General features: G+C 35.7%; 2 protein-coding genes and 2 long non-coding RNA genes across 4 annotated transcripts in view; 2 read left to right on the top strand and 2 right to left on the bottom strand.

The window, feature by feature from the left end:
- The window catches only part of beat-Ib (beaten path Ib), a 73,867-nt gene that overhangs the window by 48,548 nt on the left and 2,917 nt on the right, over positions 1-22,402 (top strand). The window contains exon 4 of the mRNA XM_068284210.1: positions 21,267-21,478. Within this exon, the coding sequence (XP_068140311.1) occupies positions 21,267-21,478 (212 nt within the window). The remainder of the gene's footprint in view (positions 1-21,266; positions 21,479-22,402) is intronic.
- On the bottom strand, positions 4,546-5,179 carry LOC137572607 (uncharacterized). Its single transcript, XM_068284357.1, has 2 exons — positions 5,045-5,179; positions 4,546-4,979 (listed from the first exon to the last, which is right to left on the bottom strand). Exons 1-2 carry the CDS (start codon positions 5,115-5,117, stop codon positions 4,768-4,770), a joined length of 285 nt encoding a protein of 94 aa, XP_068140458.1. The 5' UTR covers positions 5,118-5,179; the 3' UTR covers positions 4,546-4,767.
- LOC137572464 (uncharacterized) lies at positions 10,133-11,881 on the top strand. The gene is made up of 2 exons (XR_011031660.1): positions 10,133-10,463; positions 10,523-11,881. It is a non-coding gene; the product is annotated as an uncharacterized lncRNA (long non-coding RNA).
- Positions 11,825-12,488, bottom strand: LOC137572457 (uncharacterized). Its single transcript, XR_011031658.1, has 4 exons — positions 12,323-12,488; positions 12,170-12,265; positions 11,986-12,083; positions 11,825-11,927 (listed from the first exon to the last, which is right to left on the bottom strand). It is a non-coding gene; the product is annotated as an uncharacterized lncRNA (long non-coding RNA).

Raw genomic sequence — 22,402 nt, 5'->3', positions numbered from 1 at the left:
ATGACTGACTAGCTGACTGACTGACGGACTAGCAGAGTGGTAGACTAACTGACGTTTAGCTGCCATTTTTCGCCCTATTCCTCTTTCCTGTTGCCATCTTGTTAAATTATGTAAAAATGGCATTCGATGGTTGGTTGGGTGAGGAAGTGGAAATTGTATTACACGTAGTCAGAAGTGTTTGCCCTCTGACTGACAGGCTGCTTGAATGCCTGACTGCCTGACTGCCTGCCTGTCTGTCTTTTGATGTCGTTTGCGAAAATTGAATAAAAATAAAATTGTAATGCGTTTGCAGAAATTGTCAGAGTCGAAGAGAGTTGAAGTGATGGCATGACAAGGGACGATAGGGAGAAGTTGATTGAGGCAAGTGTTTTACATTTGCGGTAAAAGCAGAAAATCATCAGGTGTTTGATTAAAGAGTCCGAATAACCTTGAGTTGCTTTAAGCAATCAAGTGTATTAACTCTCCACCTTCAATAATTCACTTAAATTTAATGACTTCTCTGTGCAACCGCAAGTAAAGATGAAAGTTAAAGATTACCAATGTCTTCAAGCAATTGACCAAAATCCCAGTAGAAATCCTTGCGGCCATATTTAAACTTAAATGCGGCATAATAAGCCAAGCCAAGCCAAGCCATGCCCTTTTACTATGCAGACCAATGGGCTGGGCAACGGGCAGCCACAAGCTGAAACTGAATCCTCTCTTTCGTACTGCCTTCAACGAAAAATCATTACCAGAAATGTCCTGCAGCGTCAATTTGTAAGCGCCGTTGGCATTCTGCCCTCTGTCACTGAATCCTGCTATAGAGACTAAGAATGGGAAGCTGGCCAGCAGCAGACACTTAAGTCTAATGGTTTTGTCAGGCCTCGCCCTTCCAATGCCAACAATAAAAAATTCGGCAAAAAAAAACCTAACTGCACGCATACAAATTGACAATTTTATTAGCACATAAATTAGTAAAAATAATCAATAAGCAATGTGCCAAAAAGCAGTCGAAGGCAAATAAAGAAAGAATGAGAGAGAGAGAGAGTGCGAAGCCAAGCCAAGCATTTAATACAAATGGTAGGCGAATATTAAATACCCTCAAAAAACTTTATTTTCTATATTTTTGTGGACATTAAAATTGCAGTTGTCTTTGTTTAAATCCACCTTAAAATATCTTAATGCAAAGATAAGTTTCCAATACACATAAACACCCCTGAAGTATGCAATGAAATTATATGTCTATATTAAACTATCTGAGGTCCATTTATTATAGTAGGAAATAGGCTAAAATAATTTCAATTTCTTTTTTAGCAATTTGTTGTAATCTTCATATGGAGAAAGGGCATTTGGCATTTGTCATCGACATTATTTAAAAATTCTTTTACCGTCGTTTGGACGTCATGATGGGGCGGGAATTTGGGTATTGAGAAACACAAAATATATATTGGAAGGAGAAATGCCTGAAATAAATTCAATTTATTGGCTGTATTTATGTTTCGTCCTTGGTCGTTTCGCTGATTCCTTTCGTCCCGTTTCATTTTGTTCGGTTCAATTGATTCGACGATTCGTTGGTATGCCAGCAATTGCAATTATCATGCCAGAATCCAAATACAAATCCGAGAAGCAAATACAATGTCGAGAAGAATATTCACGTCAATTAGTCGTTTTCGTTGGCATTACGCAAATGTCGTTTCCTCGTGGTGTCTAATCCAATAATCATTATCACCATGTTCATCATCATCATCATCATCATTATCATTATTATCGTTGTCATTCGCTTTATAATCGTCAAGTGCAATACCAGATTCCTGTTAATTTCGATTCCAATTCGAATTTGGCAGTCGTTTTCGTTCTCGTTGTCTTTTTTTGTTTTAAACTTTGAGATGCCTAATTGCTTAATTCACGAACATTTTCGTGTTGCACACTTCTGCTGTAGGTAACTGTCAGAAAGTGGGCGTGCCCGTGCCTCTACTCAAGTTTGCAACTATTCTGCACTGAAAAAAGTTTTGCAGTTTTCATGATGCTGGCGCTGATGATGCTAATAATGAAGATACTGCTGCTGCTGATGATGATGATGATGTTGATGATGGTGTTTCTCTTTTAGTTCAATTATGTTGATGATGTTGTTGTTGTCGTTGCTGAGAACGCTAATTAACTCAATTTTTTGGAGGAGAAACAAAACAAAAATATGAAAGGTAGAGTTTGCTAATTTTAAAATGGAATAGTTTTCGCAACCTCTGGGGTAAGCAAAATTTTTGTGTACCATGAGACTTGCAGTGAGACAAGTCCCTCAGGGTTTTGACATAAGATGATCCTGGCTGAGAGCCTCTTAGCTCGCAAAACTTCTCTCATCAAAGTGGACACAACTACTATAGGTAAGTATGGGCTCTGGAAGTTCATCTCTTCTGGACCTTACTCATAGCTTAGGCATTTCAATAAGTAACATTTCTGTTTTCTTGTTTTCATCATCTTGTACTAAATCAAAAGACCAACTCGACACACAGATACACAGGCAAGCACAAACACAGATACACACAAAGACACCCGCATTCCCACACACACACTCACACACACACACAGACTCATCACATCCCAATCGTCAATCGTCTGACTCAAAGGCAATTTGTTTTGGCTTGTCGCCTGCCTTGCTGGTTTTCAACCTTGACATGTTTTTTCCCCCCGTTTATTCTCTGCCACTTGAAGTTGTAGTTGTTTTTGTTGCTGTGTTATTTTGGCATCCTAGCAGTTGACACAATTTGACTTTTGGCATTCGACAGCACGGCATGAACTTTGAACTAATCTATTTGTGTTTGTTTAGCTTTTTCTCAGTGTATGTGGGTGTGTGTGTGTGTGCAAGTGTTTACCCTTTAGACAGGTGATGAGGGTACAGTAGGTTAAAAAAGTCTTGGCCCAAAATGATTTTCACCAATTTGGTATATGAATAAAATTGAATTTCTGTGATTTTTCAGCGTTTCTTTATTTGCTCTCAGTAAATCACCCAAAACCATTAAATTTTCGAACATAAGTACTTTAAATAATCTTCAAGAATTAAAACCCAGTTGGATCATCTTCTGAATCTGAGGATGTTATAGATAGCCTCGCTACTTAAATCAAGCCTGATTTAAATGTATTTCTCCAGTATATGGTGTTTCTTCTGCTGCCATTGAGCATTCAAATACAAAATGTTTCATATACAAAATATTTATCACAGAGATTCTTGATTATAAATTTCAACTTGCCAACTATGCAAGGAAGAAAAAAATGCGAAAGATGAAGACTTTAATGCATAAATAGAACTACTACAAGAAGAGATCCAAAACGATTTTATGTGAATGGACAACTGTTCACACAATTTGCTGTCATACTTAGTAGAAATTAGAACGTGATTAGATTCCATTTCAACATAAGGCACAACTGACAGCCAGCATGACAGGCATTGAAAGAGAGATAGAAAGAGATAGGTAGACAGTTCTGGTAGTTGAAAATGATATTTTGAGCTGGAAAATTTATTGACAATTAGCCAAGCAAAGAGAAAACGGACGGAGGGAATAAATGAACGGAGATGAAGCATTAATTATTGCTCGCATAATTAACAAATCTTGGCAATCAGTTGTGCAGGCGGCTTTAACTCTATGGGATTTGTAGCCACAGTCCACTATATATGCCCCATGCAAAACCAACCTGACCCAGTAGACGGCTTACTACATGTAATAAGTGTTTAATCAGCATCAAGGCCAAATCGGACTTGGGTTTCGTTTGGTTACGGGTCATTCAGGCAGCGCTAATGAAAGCACAGCCTGGAGAAATTGGATTGGTTTACTGTTTATGTGGATTGTGAGGGGGACGGGGTGGCCTGCTCAGGCAACTAGAAGTTATTAGTTGAGCTACAAGGTACAACGACGATATCCAAACCCACGACATTGCTGGCTAATTTGCGGTATTAATGACAGTTAAGGCGAATGAACATGAGGACTCAATCATAATTGGCAAAGACTTGAGAAGCCAATTTCAACAAGCCCTCTCTAATCTACTGAAAGAAATAAGAAAAGTGTTAAGAAACCACTAGATAAGCAGAGTTCTAGCACAATTAGAGTACAAATTGCACTAGTGTTGGGTTACTTCATGTCGTACTCTTAAATGTCACATTCATTTGAGTATTTTGCTTATCAAGCGTAAACGGAAACTCCTACCTAGAGTTTTGGCTCATCATCATTTAAGGAACTATCTATGTCCTTGTACAGAGAGTTATCTGTGATAGTGCTTCATTGCGATGGCTTTGCATAAAATGCGAAGCCAACAACAACTCTAATTAGCTTACAGACATTGGCTACATTTCATTAAACAAATGGTCCCTAGAGTATAATTTTAATACGCAATTACAAGCCATTTCAACGATACTCAATTGGCTGATAGCACACCTCAAGTTCCTCCACCCTATAGACCAGCAAAATGCCTGCCTCTTGACTTCCTTTTTACCTCCTGTGCCAATCTTGCCAGCCTACTACAATTTGCAATAAATTTCATTGAGCCTGTCGAGGGTTTCGGTTACCTTGACTCAGGCTCTAAATTATTTGATAATTTATGGGAGAATTATGTGACAATTGAGCAACAAGAATCAGCTACCATCACCAACGGTCGCCTAGGTAACAAAGCGACTAAAATTTCTATTTATTTTCTCACCATTCCCATCATCATCATCAATCAATTTTGTTTCAGATGCCAAAAAGCATTAGATTTCAAACCAAATTTCTTTTTCGGGATCTATGTGAATTGGTTCCATCTCGTCTAGTTCACTAAAGATTCGCATTGGGCAAACGAATTTGTAAAATTGCCAGAGCACAAAGTAGACGGATTCGAGCATATTGAGCAGAGATTGCAGCCCGTACAATGAACCAAACCCAGATAATAAAAGCCTGGATAAACACCACTGAGTAGACAAGCCTGATGATAGGGGCACAGAGCTGGTGTACCCAAATAGAAGAATACCTTTAGTAGACCTAGAAACAAACAGAAAAGCGAAGCAAAACAAAAGCTAGTGATTTCATATCATTTTCTAACTTACCACTTGCCACGTGTCTCAGAGCTCGTTTAATTGATTTTAATTGTTTGTGTTTCTTTTGATACTTAAATTTCATTTTTTGGAGTACAATTTCAAAGCTACCTAAAATGGGGTGAAATTGGAAGGCTGGCAATAATTGTGTATTTATAAAACAAGGCCTGCTCCCTTGTCTAGTTTAAATTTCTAATTAACACAAATCGCCGAACTTTGATTGAGAATTTGTCTTCGTTTAGTGGAGTGGTGTGCGACAAGAGAAAGTCTTTGGCTTAATGCTTGAACATTGTTATATCTGAATTAATAATATCTTTTAATTTGTGCTTAATTATTAGATTAATGCCTGTACATGGATAATGAAGTGTTGCGAGGGAATTTTCCGCAGTGGCAATCGAGAACACATTTGTAGCATAATTTTAAGTGCTCATGCATTAAAAAATTTGTATTTTTCGGTTGAAAAATGGACTATTCATTAGAGGCCAAGTTAATATATAATACATTACCTATAAACAAAATAATATTATGCGGGTTGCATAGCTGATAATATAAGTATGCAAAATGAAGTAATGGACTAATTTTGGACTAATTAATATTGTTTTAATTAATAAACGCATCTTTCTCTTTACAGGTAAATTTGGTTTCTTCAATTAACTTTCTGGTCTGGGTAAGCCAACAAAACAATTGTTCTTAGATACTTATACCAATACAAGTTTCAATTTCATTAATAAAAAAAGGCTTACCACATAATTCTATCATTATAACTTTCGTAAATAAGTTTTTCCCCATTAAAATCACTCACTTTGTTGCCTAAGGGACCTTCAAAACAAAAGTTAAGAGCAGAGACGACCTCACTTCCATTTTTATCGTTATTAAAACTATAAAAGTTTATGAACTTAATACTATTCTGACAATTCAAAGGATTTGTCAACTTTATGAAACAAAATATTCAGTTAAAGATATTTAAGCATTATTTAAAGGCAACAAAAGGCAAATTAATATTGAATTGAAATTAAAATTTAACTGTCATTAATTCAGAGCAAATAAGTACATATATGCATAGCCATCGCGCTGCAAGTTATGCTAATAAAAAAGTGTTTTTCAATGAGAAAATTAAATAAATTGCATAAAAAAAAGAAAACGCAAAATAAACCAGCTACAGAAAAAATATTGAAAATGCATAATGATTAATTTGGATTCTCAATTTCGCTTGATTGATTGCGTTTTAAATGGGTGTACGTTTGTGTGTGTATGGTGGGGTAGAGGGGTGATTTTGTATTGTTTTTATCTCGCCCATTACAACGGTCTAAAAACCTGTAAACAAGTTAAAAATTGTATATGTATATAACCTATTTATATACATGTATATGGAGGCTTACAGTGGCCGTCAAAACTGATTCAATGTTTGCAACTCTTGCAGTTAAACAGCTGCTGTATGAATATAGAGCAAGCAAATGAAACAAAACTTATTTTTACAGTTACTTAGATTATTCTTAATAGAATAATGCAAATTAGACAACGAAGGATCGGAAACAACAGAAAAGGGAGATGTAAAACAAAAACAACATGCATTGACTCACTTTTGACTATTCCTATTTTTAGGTTCTTTATCAATAACTGCATCTTAATTTACAGTTATTTTGGGGAATTGTTTTTCGCTTTTGATTTATTCATATTTGTAGTCAATTTTGAAGAAGTAAAGTCATTTGTAATTTGCACCGGGTACCTAATAGTTGCAAAATTGATTGAAAACTCGAGAATGAAAAAAATTTCTAAACCCGTTGAGGACAGTATAGTGTGCCTTTCAGAAAGAGGATCCTCGTCGCGAGAAATAGCCAAATCCCTCTCTATAAGTCAAGCGACAGTCATTAGAGTATTAAAACGGCGTGAAATCAATAACCAAAATACATCCAACGGACGCCCTCGACTGATTACTGATGGTGATGCACGCTTAATGATCAGCCAAATTAAAAAAGATGGTCATATGACGCCCAAGGATGCTGCCAAAGCAATTGGTAAGCCGGTTAGTGAATCAACTGCAAGAAGGGCACTTCGAAATATCGGCTACACTGCGATTGTAAAGAAAAAAAAGCCAGCACTGTCCGAGAAAAACGTTAAGGCACGTCTGCAATTTGCCAAAATGCATCGGAATTGGACCATTGAGGACTGGAAGAAGGTTATTTGGTCAGACGAGTCCAAATTTAACCGATATCAGTCCGATGGAAAGGAATACTGCTGGATAATGCCCGGAGAAACCATTCAAAGGCGACATGTCAGAGAAACTGTGAAACACGGAGGCGGGCACGTTATGGCATGGGGATGTTTTACTTGGTGGAGTTCTGCAAAATTAGTCAAAATTAATGGAATAATGCGAAAGGAAGATTACTTAAACATTCTGCAGACCAATCTTGGCAATTTTATTGACAGATGCGCTTATGGTACAACAGATCTTACTTTTCAGCAAGATAATGACCCTAAGCATACAGCTAGAATTGTCCAAGATTGGTTATCTAACCAAGAATTCAAGCTGATGAAATGGCCAGCACAAAGTCCTGACCTCAATCCAATTGAGAATTTATGGTCAATTGTGAAAAGACGGCTGGGACAATATAAAACACCGCCAACAAACCTGGAGAGCTTATGGCAACGCGTGGAGGAAGAGTGGGCAAAGATTCCTCAGGAAATTTTTCACAATCTTGTGGAAAGTATGCCCTCTCGAATCTCTGCAGTAATAAAACATAAGGGACTTTGGACAAAATATTGAAAATTAGAAAAGAAAAAAAAGTTTAAAAAATGTTTGAAAAAAGTCAAAACTGAGTCAATGGTTATTATTTTTGTTTATTAATTTTTGCTAAGAAGCTTGAACAATATCGAATTATTTTTTTATATGGATTTGTTAAGAACTTTATTAGAAATAAAATAAAAAAAAATTGGTTGACTTTGGGTTGTTTTTGTTTATTCTGTGAACGCTCAAACGTAAAATTGCAAACATTGAATCACTTTTGACGGCCACTGTATGTACGTAGGTGTGGCCTTGGATAATTACCATTAAAAAGCAAATATATTTTTAATTTTCAGAGTGGGAGAAAAGTGCTCGTCGAAAGGCTTAGTCCCCGAGATTGTGTGGAGAGAACCAAATGGATATTTAATGTTTATTCTTGCATATTTATACATAAAATCTGTAAGAGGATTTTTCCAGCAGATCCTCCCAATGAATTCAAAAACCAAAAAAATAGAGTTAATTTAATGGGAACACAAAATCGATTTAAATTGGCTTAAATTTGAAGTTTATGTTATATCAAGCAAAGTCAGATTTGAGTTAATATAAGGTATTCCCCTTGCAGATGATGGACTTTCTTTGTTAATCGTTAATCTTTCTCAATCTTTGTTCGAATTACCTTAACTTGTGTACACCAAAGTCTTTTAAATGCTACCACATGTATACATCGTCCATCACTTCATGATTCACAAAGTTCCCAGCCAACCAGACACCTTAACAATTATTGCCAACCACATGGACATGGTCATGGCTATGACTATGCACAGGGCTTGTAATGTGTTCAATTTTTCGCATTTTGCACAACCTTTGCAGAAGGAGCACAAAGTCGAACGGAGCAGACCAGCTCAGACCAGACCAGAGCAGACCGGACCTGGCAAAACAGACTAGGGCCACCTGCCAGCCATAATAATATTAAACAATATATATAAATCACTCAGTTGTCGGGTGGAAACTGTGAAACTGGAAGAGGAAATGCCTCTGACAGGAGCACCGAGGAAGGTTTCATAAAAATTTACCGCCATAATGCTTATTTTAAAAGTCAATATGTTCGGTGCCAGTTATTTTAACACCCATCGTGTTCAGGTGCCACCGGTCGACGTCGACATCATTCTGGACGGGTCATATCCGTTGTGAAAAGTACAAGACACCTAGAGCCCAGTCCCTGCCACAGGAGAAGAGAGAGGAGGCGATGGCGGTGGCTATGGCGTTGGTAGCATCAGCAAAAGCACAAAATGTCAGTTTGTCCAACACACAACATAAACATAAAGTGAAAAGTTGGAAAACGAAACAGAAAAATGTTACATATAAAGTACAGTCCCCATTCCCACTGCCAACTCAACCCCAACCACAGAGAAGAACCAAGCACTACCATCTAAAGTCAAGCGTCACATGTCGCCCAAAGGATGTGAATGAGGATGAAATGGGGTGCTGTGGTGTGGTGTGTCGTAGGGGGGAGAGAACGAAGTCTGGCACCTTCTTGCTCATATCCTTGGCCTGTCGTCCTTTTTATATGACATGATTATGTGTTAAAAAAGTGCAACAGGCAGTACCTGACCAGCCGGCAACGAAGCGAGACCTAAAGTGGCCCTCAAGCCAGGTTGATGGAAGATGAGAATGGCAGCAGCTGTGACGTCTCTCACCTTTGTTGACAGCCTGCCATTCTGTTCAGTTTATACGTGATTTTTTCAACAAACAAAAACAATAAATGAAAACCCTTTCACTTGATATGGTGAGAATAAGAAATGAATCCACTTTGGGATACCGTGTTGAAGTGAATTCCCAAAGTCAATCTTGTAGAAAGTTAAACTTGGAAAAAACTTGTCTACAATTGAGATTGAATAACGATTATGTTGAGTTATTTAAAGCGTGTATAGTAGTTGTGTATTTTGACTAACAGAGGATATAATGAATTATTCTTTCGAAATCCTCAATTATAATCAATTGCATTAAGTATTGCATTAGTAATCTGCAGTAAAGTAATTTCTGTTGTATATCTCGGTAATTGTTATTTAAAGATTAACTTACGTATCAACTTGTCCCTTCTTCCTTTTATATATTTATAAAACTTTGTTCGAATAACTTATATAATGACTACTTATTTATTAATTCTTTCTCTAGGGGTTTTGTTTTTGGATTTTCAATAACATTTTGTCGTTGTTGTAGAATTCCTGAGGTTAGGGCATTCAACTGATAAATATATATTTCATAAAAATAAATACGTATATGATTTAATATTAAAAATCAAATGATTAATTCTTATCTTGCAAACCGCATCCGTAGATTAAAGTAAGAATTTCGTCTCAGTTCTTTGTGATCACTTAAAGAAGGCGGATCATTTTCAACTGCATAAGAAATATATAATATAAAGTTCTTAGTGACGACTTTAATTTTAAATTCTCTTTTTAACATCTCTAATCTCATGTGGTTTTAAAATTCGATACAAAATTATTCGATTCAAAAAATTTCATATAGAGAATACCGCAGAGGCGATTCAATGTACCTTATCAACATTTGAGCTGTTAAAATACTTATAGAAATATATAAATAAATTGTTTGTGTATCACCATGTTGCTGATTAATTTTGTGATATTAACACTGATGATTTCCATTGCTTGGACTGGAGATGTTAATGAGTCAAAGCAAAAAAGACAGGTAAATATGGTTCAAATGTGTGTGGAATGTAAATTTGAAGGTTTCATGTTTTACTATAGGATTTGATTGATTTAACTGATGCAGAAGTAATTTATTGCGGTTATCCGGCTCATGAAATTGTTCGCTCGTGTTTGAATACTTATAACGAAACATATGCCAGAGTTGGAGAATTCCCCTGGGTGGTACGGATCAACGACAAGATTGGTTATATTGCAGCAGGCACTTTGCTAAATAGGGCACTCGTTTTGACGGCGAATCAGTTTATTAAAAATAAACGAGTAGAGGACTTACAAATTGTGGCTGGCGATTGGGATATACTAAACAATTTCGAAGAAGTTCCAGAACTGTATCGAACAGCTGTAAGAATAGAAAGTAATGGGGACATTGCCCTTATCTTCTTGAGTATGCCCTTCAGTCCTCAGGAATATATTTCTGGCCTGTGCTTGCCCACACTGCGAGCAAACTTTGAGCAAAAGGATGCAGCAACAACAGCTTGGATTGGAAACTCTAGTAATACAGATAAGCTGATAAAGAAAACATTTACAATACAGAATCCATTAGAATGCTCTGATTTGTTAACCAATGACACTAGAGTGTACACCAAATCCGGGAACTTTTCGGATGCAAAGCACATATGCGCTTTTGGGAAGGAAATGAAGAATCCTTGTGGACTCAACAATGGAGCTGCGCTTTTTTATGATATTCAAAGTAGTGTCGGCTATCTACCTCGTTATCTTATGGCTGGTATAACACTGGAAAATCAAAACTGTAAACCAGATTTACAGGAACCAGCTGTATTTATAAATATTTTACCTTACATTTCATGGATTGAGGAAACGTTTAGGAAACCCATTGCAGTTGTATGAGAATGTTACACTTTTGAAATAAAATCTTTATTCAATTTCATTTAATTATATTTCACGGAATATGCGATATTTCTCTGCAAATTCCCTTTAGTCTAGGCAGAAAAAAGGACCAAGAACCCAAGTCTTTTTGAGTATCCCACAGGCTGGTGGGCTAGTTTGATTATCCTAGAAAGAGCACATCAGGTCAGTTCTGTTAATTCTCCATGAGGGTGGTCAAACTGGTCACTGTGGTCACTATATCCAGCTCAAGTTTGATGATAGCTAATTGTACCTATATTCAAAACTGACAAGGAGTTAATTATGTAAAAATTATATCATATGCCATGTTTCTTTCCATATTCATTTGTGCAGATGTGACTCTTCGATAGTCTTAAATTTGGGGAATTTGACTACTTTCAAAAATGCAGTTTTTTTATTCCGGGTAATTCCTGACTTACTTACTTACTTTAATTACTACGAAGTAATCGTTTTTACCTTTGAAATAAAAATCAAAAATTCCAAGTGTATTTTTGTTTATTGATATTATAATAAATGTGTTACTTATTATTTCAAGTATTTTTTTGTTCATTGAGTAAAGCATGTTTGATCCAAATTCGGTCTGAAAGGACATTACATATTAGATCTCTCTTATTCCAATTTTGGTTCTATATACTTACTGTGAGTGTGTGTGCGTATGTGTATGTGTATGTGTATAGTACCACTTTAGATTCCCAGTTCTGCACTTCGTGTAAAATGAAAATGCTAGTAGTGTAAGCTAAGAGAAGAGAAAATAGTTACACGTATTAATATTACCTTTTAAATTTAGCTGATTTTGTTCCACATGATTATTCTTATACTTACACCTTAAGTAATATCCGAAATATAGATGTATATGTATGTGTACTTTAGATTCCCAAGCTTACATACGGATTTGCCAGAGTTGTGTAATCCAAGAGACTAGAAAATAGTTTAACACATTTATATTACCTTTCAATAGATGGCAGAATTTGTTACCTAATGATCTGTTGAAAGAGGAGGAAAGGGTGTTGACTTGGCGTTTGTGTTAATACATGTGTGAAATAAAAAATTATCACTTTTACACTTAAAACTAGCCGAAAATATAATGTGTTTTTTTACATTGAGAATTTTGATTTTTATGAGAAAGAACTTAACACTATGAGTTTTGGTTTTGGAATGAGAGATTCTGATTTTGTGCTTAGGTACCTTACTTTTTGATGATGACGTTTAAAGTCAAGGCACATTTGATTAAAATTTATAAAAAATCTACGCCTACTTGTTTTGCTTATATAAAATTTTGTAGTCACTATTTGAAAGTAAAATAAATATTAGATAGAAAGAATTATTAAGCTGCCATAGTAATACAGGCTTAAATAACATAAAGAGATCCACAAATGTCGCCAATTGTAATTAAAGGTTTGTTTTCCATTTTGAAATCCCTTTCATTTTGATCGGTTAATATAGATTCTATATTATAGAAGATAAACGCTTTAATTGGACGCAGATAGTTCAAGACGAAGTCAAAGTCTTCTCTTCAGGTAGATCTTTTAAAGATCCCCTTTACTGCGTCTCTGATTACGCACCTGCTCCCATTTATTTACTGTGTTTTTTGATTATACAGAGCATATATACATGTATACATATGTGTATATAAACTTTTGTATCTTTTGCTGTCTCTGACTGTGACCCACTTTCATTTGTCATCGACTCAATGTTGCTGAGGTTGTCGAAAAAAGCTAGAGGGGGAACGGAGATCCAACGATCGGCTCACTCGCTCCCGCTTATCATGAGAGCACCGAGCGAAGAGTCGCCAAAAAATGAAAACCAATTTGTTGGCCAGGTTTTGTTTTTGTGTATGGAAACGATTGCTGTTCTTTGCTGGTCGCCTGTTCAATTAGCAAACTATTTAAAATGTTTTAAACTTTTTTACGTCTTGTGTTGTTAAATTTTATAAACAAAATAAAAATATTTATAAGTGGGCACACGAGGCAAACAAAACAATTTGCCTTATGACTTATACAGAAGGCTGAATGGCAACAAATGTGTACTAAAAGCCCATTCACTTGCTCTCCCACACTTGTCTCTATCTCACTTTCTCTCTGTGTAGCTACGCCGTAACGGTAAATCCGTAAAACTCTAGGAAATACGGTATTATTTTGTACTAATTCGAATAGGCGTACAGCTTTTAAAAGCAAAGCGAAGTATTTTATGCGACCGTCCGCTGAGAGTCAGATACGTCGACATTGATAAGTCCCCACCCATCGCAGTGTTTGTATATAAGAGTATTGTCTGTGTGTATGTAAATACATATACATATGTATGTGTATGACTGTGTATATTACCGAGTATTTGCTTTGTATATCTGTTTTGACTGCTGCTTGGGTTAATTTGTTTATGCTTGGGAATTGAAATTCTCCGCTGAGCTTTGTACTCATTTGTTTAAACAATAAATGTACTGAGAGAAATGAAAGCATTTTAACAAATAATTTAAATATTTCTTTATTTAAGGGCAGGAACACTAACAAACGTTAAGCTGCTCGATTTTCAATTACTATACTGGCATAAATATATTAAAGGAATGGGAAATTAAAACATCTGAAGATCCTTTCCTAGAAAATTATGAACAGTAGAAGAGTATACGAATATGTTATATTCGCTATTTAAGAATTTCAACTAGAAACGAATTTAACTGTAGAAAAATACATTTATATATGGGTCTTTTAAAGAACCTGATGGTCTGTTGGTTAAAAACATATAAATTATATCCTTCCCAAATTAAAATCATATAAGAAAATTTTAAACAAAATCTCTACAGCATGGCTTTATCACTCATATATTTGACTTTTTATTATGGAAATAATTGGAAAATTATAGAGACTTTTCTGCAAGTGCATCATGCCATAGAGAAATCACGTTTTATCCAAATTAAAAAAGACTGAGAGTTCAAGAGATAAACCTATACACAATCTACATACATATGTATATGTCTGTATACATATATCTGTACACTTCCACTTGAGAACTGAACGCCTGTGATATTGGATAAAATGGTCAACGTTGAAAGGCCAAAATAGAAATTGAAAGTGTTCCATTGAAGATCGTTCCAGTTGTGGTTGTTTTTGTAGCCCTCCACAAAACATCTCCATCTCCATCGCATTGTATTCCAATTGTAGTGTGTGCATGTGCCATAGACATGCTTATCGACAAGGTCTGTCCAACACACAAGCCACGCCACCCCACCCCACCGCGGCACTCGACAAGGCGAACACAAAACGAAACGAAATCAACCCACACCCGCCTATCCATACGGCGTTGTGGACGCGTGTAAAAATGCATTTAACAAACGACTTTCAAACGCTTTCTGAGAGCTTGTTACAAAAAGTTTATAATTTCGTATTTAAACAAAAAAATTAATGTTTTATAACCCCAGACGCCACAGTGAGAACGAGAGAGAAATTGTTTATAACAATGTTGCAGATGGGTTATTCGAAACATTCCAATTCATATGTGGGAACTCTTAAAAAATGTTTACAATTTGATTAAACAAATAAGCAAAAGTAAAATATTTACAAACATTTTTAACAAAATAAATAATAATTTTAAGCAACTTTAGTTGATATGTTTATTAATTGAAATTAGTGATGTCATCAATTGAGCTTAGTGCAATTGTTTAGAATGAATAATACTCGCAGTATTCATACTCATACCCACATACTCGTAACACTCGCAGTTGACGTCAGTTGTTGCTGGTGGATCTTCTTCTCTTTTTTAGTTCTCTCTTTCACACATTCCCCCACCACGTTTTTTTTTTTTGGTTCCCGTCGAGCGTGTGTTTAGGTCAATGATCTTTTCAAATTTCGAAACTCAAAGTTCGTTGAACTGCCGAAAAATGAGAAACCGTAACCACTTTTTGGTTGAATTTTGGGTCGACACACTAACCGATTTTTCTGTTCGCCTGATACCAGCAAGAGGCGTCTGATTTTTCTTTCAATCGTCGCCATGATCGTTTTCACTCAGCGATCTTGAGTTTCAGTGCCATCTACCGCTTGTTACTACTACTCTCTTGATGGGTCAGGGGCGGTCCCTGAACGTGACACTGTTGGCGGGCATTTACCTTGCGTTGGCTATGAGGGGCTCATTGAACCTTCGGTAGGGTCAATGTAAAGTTTCGATGGTCAAAACGAAAAGTGGGTCAAGCGAATATGTACGTACAACAGGGCCTCAACCTTGTAAACACCAAGTAACCCCTCCCTCCAACCTTCCCCCCCACCGCAAAACCCTCAAGACCCGTTCGCAGTCAACGAATGTGTATTCACTTTCGTTTTTTATGTAGAAATCGATAGCTGGCTTTGTTTGTGGAGCAGGCGAACAGAATGCTCGCTATAACCACAATCGACGACCACTATATGGAAATAATAAATTTTTGTTGTCTCTTGTCTGAGGGCCAGCAATGGTGCGTACCCAGCAACAGCAACAACAACAACGACATGAAATGACTGTATGTATCTGTATCTACAAGCGTGTAGGTAGATAGATGTCGTCGTCAGAGTCAGAGTCAGTGTCAGTGTGAGGCGTCACTAATGTGTTGCTACCCCGATGAGTTGCTGTTGCTGTTGCCGTTGCTGTTGCTGCTGACGCCTTCACTTTCGCTTTCAAAACATGATCGATAATATACAGGCACAAAGTAACAGGCCAACATAATGTTGAGTTGCCTGCATTTCTTACTCCAAGTTGGTTTTTGTAGTTGCTTTTGTTGTTTCTGACCTCGTTTAGTGTTTTGGGTGTTTTCTTTTTTTTTTTTTTTTTGTGGTTGTTGAATGGACAAAGACGCAGCAAAGAGAAAAGATACAAAAAGGCAACCAAGCGTAATAAGGGATTTCTTTATATATGTAGTTTTAAATTTTATGTGGTTTTGTGGTAAAAAGGAACATCTAAATGAACAGTAATAAAATTAATTATTAAGAGATTTAAACTATTGAAAAACATGCACAAGTGCAAGGAACTTGTCCAAGTTGTTGGCGGAGTTCTATATAGACACCCAATTGCTATGTTTCATCACCCTCTAGAACATGCGATCCAATAGCAACTACATATAAGACTAGAATTAATCTATCTAGACCATTGGATACCATTGCTTATTTTATAAGTAAACATAAAATTAGAGTATTGGATCACATACAATTCCCCATAATTTATTCATCGATTATGTGGAGAGGGTATACACATTTTGTGTCTCATCTTGTGTTAGTGTGTTATAATATGACTTCAATGTGAATATTTCAATTGTGTTTATCTATTTTGCTGTGCTACCTTTTAATGGGTAATGCTTCTTATGGAATAAACAGATATTGACTCGTTTGGCACTCTTTTTGGATAGCCCACTCTATCTTGAGAATTGGAGCTGTAAACTTGATATACTATGTGTAATACAAACATAAATGTAGATATATATCTATAAAAAAAATTTAAAAGTAGACTTTATTTGTTCTTAGAGAGGAAGTTTTTATGGAAAGTTTTTACCAATCCTATTATCTCTTATAAGATTCATAAAATATACAAATGTACATAGTCTATTTCTGAAACTCGTGTTTTATTCTCTTACAAAAAGGTTATATTAATTTGGATTCTTGATCAGCACGAGTTCATATGGCCATGTCCGTCTGGATCGACGATATCTTCTCTTGTTAGACCGTTAAAGCTACTTCTTTACACTGCAGGTATCACTTTGTCAGTTTTGATTTTCTATTAATGACTGTACCAAATTTGATCAAGATCGTATTGCTTACATCGTAAAGCACTTGTTGTAACTTTTAGTCAACTTATTAATGACTACGCCAAATTTTATTGCTGCTTTGCTTCAGTCTAAGATTAATATAAAAATTGTAAGAGTATACAAACATCGTTGTGGTCGGACCCGGCTCTCTGAATAAATGTTAAATATAAAATGTGACTCATAAATACATATACAGTAGAATCTGGTTATAACGACGCTCAAGGGACCGACGATTTTCGGCGTCATATCTAGAAGACGTACTAACCGGAGGCCCTTTCATATAAGTTTTTATTGGGACTAACCAAGTCAACCAACTTGATAAGCCCATTCGTTATAACCGGATTCTACTGTATTCGTTTCCTACTCTTATTTAGCAGAATGAATTTCAAGTAATTTAAACGATATACATATGTATTCTTAATCTCTTATTCGAACTATAAGTATTGAGCGCTTTGATGAACAACTTTAGAAAAAAGTGTTTCTGACTCAATGTAACTATACTTGACTTTAGTCAGAGCTTATTTAAAGCTTTGTATGTGTAATTTTACGTAACTTTTCCCCATTAGTAAGATCAACTAATAGTTAAAATATGTCATGTTCGTCTTATGGTTAGGATTAACGACTATAATATTGTATTTTCTCTCAATGGGCGGTTGACTATTTTAGTTTATATTAAAAGCAACAATTTCGAGTAGGCCGATTTTGTTATCCTTGCTGCAGCTTCTGAACTCCTTGCTTCAGATGATTGTAGTTTAGTTTCGTTTCATACTTCTTGTTTATTTCCTTGCACACCTTTGTTTGTTTTCGTACCTATACTAAGAGCAACCGCAGCTGGTTTTCCTCAAGGTTTTCCAGTTCGATCGCGTCTCAAGGTTTCCTTGAGCAACAAAAATTTAAACGAAGCAGCAAAACAATTGACTGCCAACTTGTATTTAGTCGTCGCGTCGTTCGCTCTCGGTCTGGGCCCTCTTCTGTTGGCCTGGCCAAAATAGAACAGCAACGGTTTCTAAATAACTAGCCAAATCTCTCAATCGCACACCTAACTCTCGCCGCCCGCTCGGCACAATGTGTTTTGCTTACGCAAATTTCATAGAGCTAACCCAGCCGGGGTAAGTATTTGTGGTTGCCGGCTGGCCGGCTCTGCCTGCTGCCCGGCTAGACAACCGGCATGGCGTATGTGATTAGTTTTTTCGTACTATTTTGATCGGGCGCTCAGCGCAATGGTGGAGCTATCCAACGCATCGCATTGAGGTGGTTGGGGGCCAACATGAATGTTTTTTTTTTTTTTTTTGTTTTTTATGCTGATACCGAGAGTGTAGAGTCTATGTGCTGGTATATGTTTATATGTATGTTTCTGTGTGTACAGAGAGCAAAGCGTGTGCGAGCGCCATAAAAATCAACGTGAAACAACAATTAGCATTCAAGGTTAACCAGAAACCGAAATGAACTGAGGCCCCAACAACCAGCAACGAGCTTCACAGCTGTAGCCAGCAGTTGCCAGTTGCCAGTTGGAGACAATCCACGAAGATAGCCACTGGCCAGCCCCCGCCTCAGCCATTTGGCAATAAAACAATAACCGGTTGAATTGTGTATTCAATTCAATTGTTTAAATATATTCTTAATATCTTGATATTAAAAACAATAAAATTGTTCTTATTTAAAAAAACATGGACTTGTTCTGCTAGTTCTATTGATTGTGAGATAATTTTGCTTTAACATATGCCAAAAAAACAGATCTCAAAATAACTCTTCACCGAAGTGGACATACCCTGATCAAATTGATCCTGAAACAAATTTGTTCTCCCATAAGAGTGATGGAGAAAGCGAGTGTCTACTTATTGCATATAACGTTGACCAATTTGTTTTAATCTTTTACTTAGATTAATTTAAGTTAGACTTCTTGTTTGACTAACTAACCAACTCTCACGAAAGTTAACCATCACTTAGACAATAATATAAGAATGTAAAATTTAATTAAAATCCATAATTTTTATTAACTAATTCGTATTAACATTGTGTTAACACAACTACTTGAAATAGTTTTGAGGATATCTACACCATCTTAAGATTTCTTAACTCTTCCTACAAAATTTTTAAAAAAAAAAATCATCCATTTTTTCGTATATAAGAAAGATCTGCACTTTATTAATACTTGAAAACTATAAGGTATAATTTCTGCTTTAAAAAAACAAGTTAACCACTTTAAAAACCTTTTTTTAATTGTACACAATGCTAGTTCAAGTTGCTCTTACTAGTTCATTGACCCAACTGAATTTTAAATTACCACTATTCTCTTCTTTTGTTATTATTATATGCCTACTCAGCAAACAAAAGTTCATTGAACTTTCCATTCGGTTTAGTGATTTGGTTCCAACTATAAGAAGAATTCATAACCCTTTGCCTTCAACATTTCCTGTGCCCCTGATCGCTTGCCCCAAGACAATTTCCTAGATAGTTTCAGCTTCAGCTTTTTTCAGTTGAATCTTTTATGATTTATGGTAGAAGTTGCCCACAAGCAACGAAAGCCAAAAAGAGACTCACTTTCGATTTTCAATTTTGTAGGAAGCTTTTTATAATTCGGAACAGGCGAACAGCGGAGGGCCACAAGGGCCGATGGCAACCAAAAATGTTGACCATACATACTTATGTGCATACATATATATTTTTGGTTTTGGGTAGTGCGATGAGATCAGTGAATGTTCAGATCGTTGATAGCTCTATCCCTCTTCCACTCAAGACGTTTAGGTCTGTTGATATGGGAATTTGTTTGTTTTGTTGGTTTCTTTTTTTTTGGGTTTTGCTTTTCGTTTTTCATGGTCGCTGACCCAGTTTTGTTTTCTTTATTCATGAAACTTTCATAATAATCTGATATATGTACGTACATACATATATTTGTATATAGCAACAAACGAGCCATGATATCTTCGGTTATGTAGTTGAGTGCTCTAAATTAAGGTACCTAAATGCGAGGAGAACAAAATCATTCAGCTGAGTCGAAATTAAAATACCCTTACGAGATTGTGTGGCAGATAGGATATTGCAAAAAATTAATATATTTAGTCGACATTTTGATAAGCAACATAAAATTTCTAATATAATCAAATTTCTGAATAGTAATATTTGATAATTTACAATGAATTATTAAATTTGTGGTATTAAATTAAAAGTAAAAACTTGCAACGATAAATTTATTACTTAAAATTTATAACTAAAAGTGGAAAAATTATACAAAATTATCGATATATTAAAGTTAAAGCAAAGCTCTGATCAAAGTCAATATGCCTTAATACACATATTGAAATAAAAGTATCTGGCAATGGTCCCAACAGTGCAGTAAATAAATAATCGCACACGCAAAAGTCTCTTGACAATTCCAACATAACAAAAAAGAAAATTAAAAGGAAACAATTAAACTAATATTTTAAAGATACGTATTAGAAATGGTAACATTGTGAAAAGAAAAACACTTTTTATGAATGGAATGGTTTATTACTTTAGCATAGGAGGATAAAAATTATACATACATAGAAGTCGATTGAAAACTTCGAGATCAGTCTTCAAAAACATTTAAAGGTATTTAGAAGAGAAAAGGAAAACTTTTTAGGGGGCCGCACTAAAAGTATTAAACCTTATTCCTAAAACAGGAAAGAGGTCTTTGATAGCATTTTTAATATAATTAAAGTATATTATGACAAACAAAAGAATTTGAAAATATTTCAAAAATATTTTCAAACCACGAGAAAGTGCTAAAAGCACGATGACGTCATTTCTAGACTTTTTTATAAATTTAGATCATCTTAATATGTAAATAATTACAGTTCCGACTAAAAGTAAATGTACATTCTTTGCCAATATAAATGTGTGTGAATGTATGTGTTGTAAAAGCAAACTTTAAATGCCGCTACAAAGCTCCTGGTAAGCTGGTTTCTCAACATCACAAGCAAAAATCCATTTGTAATCCTTGGGGGATCATAATTAAGCCACAATAACTTGTCATATTTAAGCTTCTTCCCTGTCATCTACCTACATCTCCCCCTATCTTCTCCACTGCGGCTTTTACCTAACTTACAGTGCTGAACAACAATAACAACAACAGTAATAACAACTCATTTATGTATCCCCAACCCACTCACTTTCTCTCAAACTCTCACTCTTACCGTTCAACAGGATTCAGTGTGGGACTGCGAAATGTCAATGTTCGCATTCCAGCGGCTGTTAAACGCGGCGATAATGCGCTCTTAATCTGCAATTATGACATCGAGAACGAAACGCTATATACGGTGAAATGGTATCGAGGACGACGTGAGTTTTATCGGTATACGCCAAAGGAGAATCCCGCATGGAAGATATTTACGAAACCCAACGAAATCAATGTTGAGGTAAGTACTGAAGAAAGCAGGCCAAGCAGATGAAAAAGTTCAATGTAAATTGCCTTAAATAACTATAGGCATAAAGTGTAAACACTTTTCCCCATTCATTTAACACACCCCACCCTATCTACCACCCACTGACCCTAGCCAAATAGCCTCTGAATCGATGTTTGTTTTCAGCATGTTAAAAAGTTTTTAATTAACAATTTTGACTTTTCACTTTTACTGCATTTATTGTTGACTTTTGCTGATATTACGATAATAAAAAAAAAACACATACAATGCAAAATGACAACAGACGAGAGAAAAAGACAGAGTACAGGCAGCGCAGGTGGGGGAGAGGTCAGTACGGTCAGGTCGAGTGGCATATCTTATATAAGCGAACAGGGTGGATGCATTATGCAACTACGCCAGCGGCTTGGTAATGGGCAATTTTTGTTTACCTGCAGCAAATTAATTGCGCAGAATTGTGACGAACAATTGCGGAAAATGATTGGAAATTGCTGACAGATATCTACATACATCAATAGCATTGTGGTCTCTGGAATTTATCTGGTCTTTAATTGGATGTTCTCTTGCAAAATGTTTCTGGTCTACCTTAAAATGAATTGTACCTAAAATATGAAAGTTCAATTATACTGAAATTCAATTCAAATTCAAAAGCCAAATCTATGAAGCTTTCTTATCATATCTGTAGGGAATGAAAATAACTTTATTCAAAATTTAATCAAATGATATGCTGAGATTAATAGTTCAACAAATAAGAAATATCAAAGGAATTAGAACAACTTCTCTGACGAAACAGAATTTTAATTAATATGCCAACTCCTTTTATAAAAAACTATGAACTTGATTTTGCCATCAAATTTAAACAAATCCATGCATTGCCCACAATAGACTTCGACCTAAACTCAAAACAAAGAACAAACACAT

This window comes from Drosophila tropicalis, unplaced genomic scaffold, assembly GCF_018151085.1.
Source record: "Drosophila tropicalis isolate 14030-0801.00 unplaced genomic scaffold, ASM1815108v1 contig_1063, whole genome shotgun sequence".
NCBI classification, from domain to species: Eukaryota; Metazoa; Arthropoda; class Insecta; order Diptera; family Drosophilidae; genus Drosophila; species Drosophila tropicalis.
Note: the sequence above shows the minus strand (reverse complement) of the source record. Positions and strands in the feature narration are given on the sequence as shown.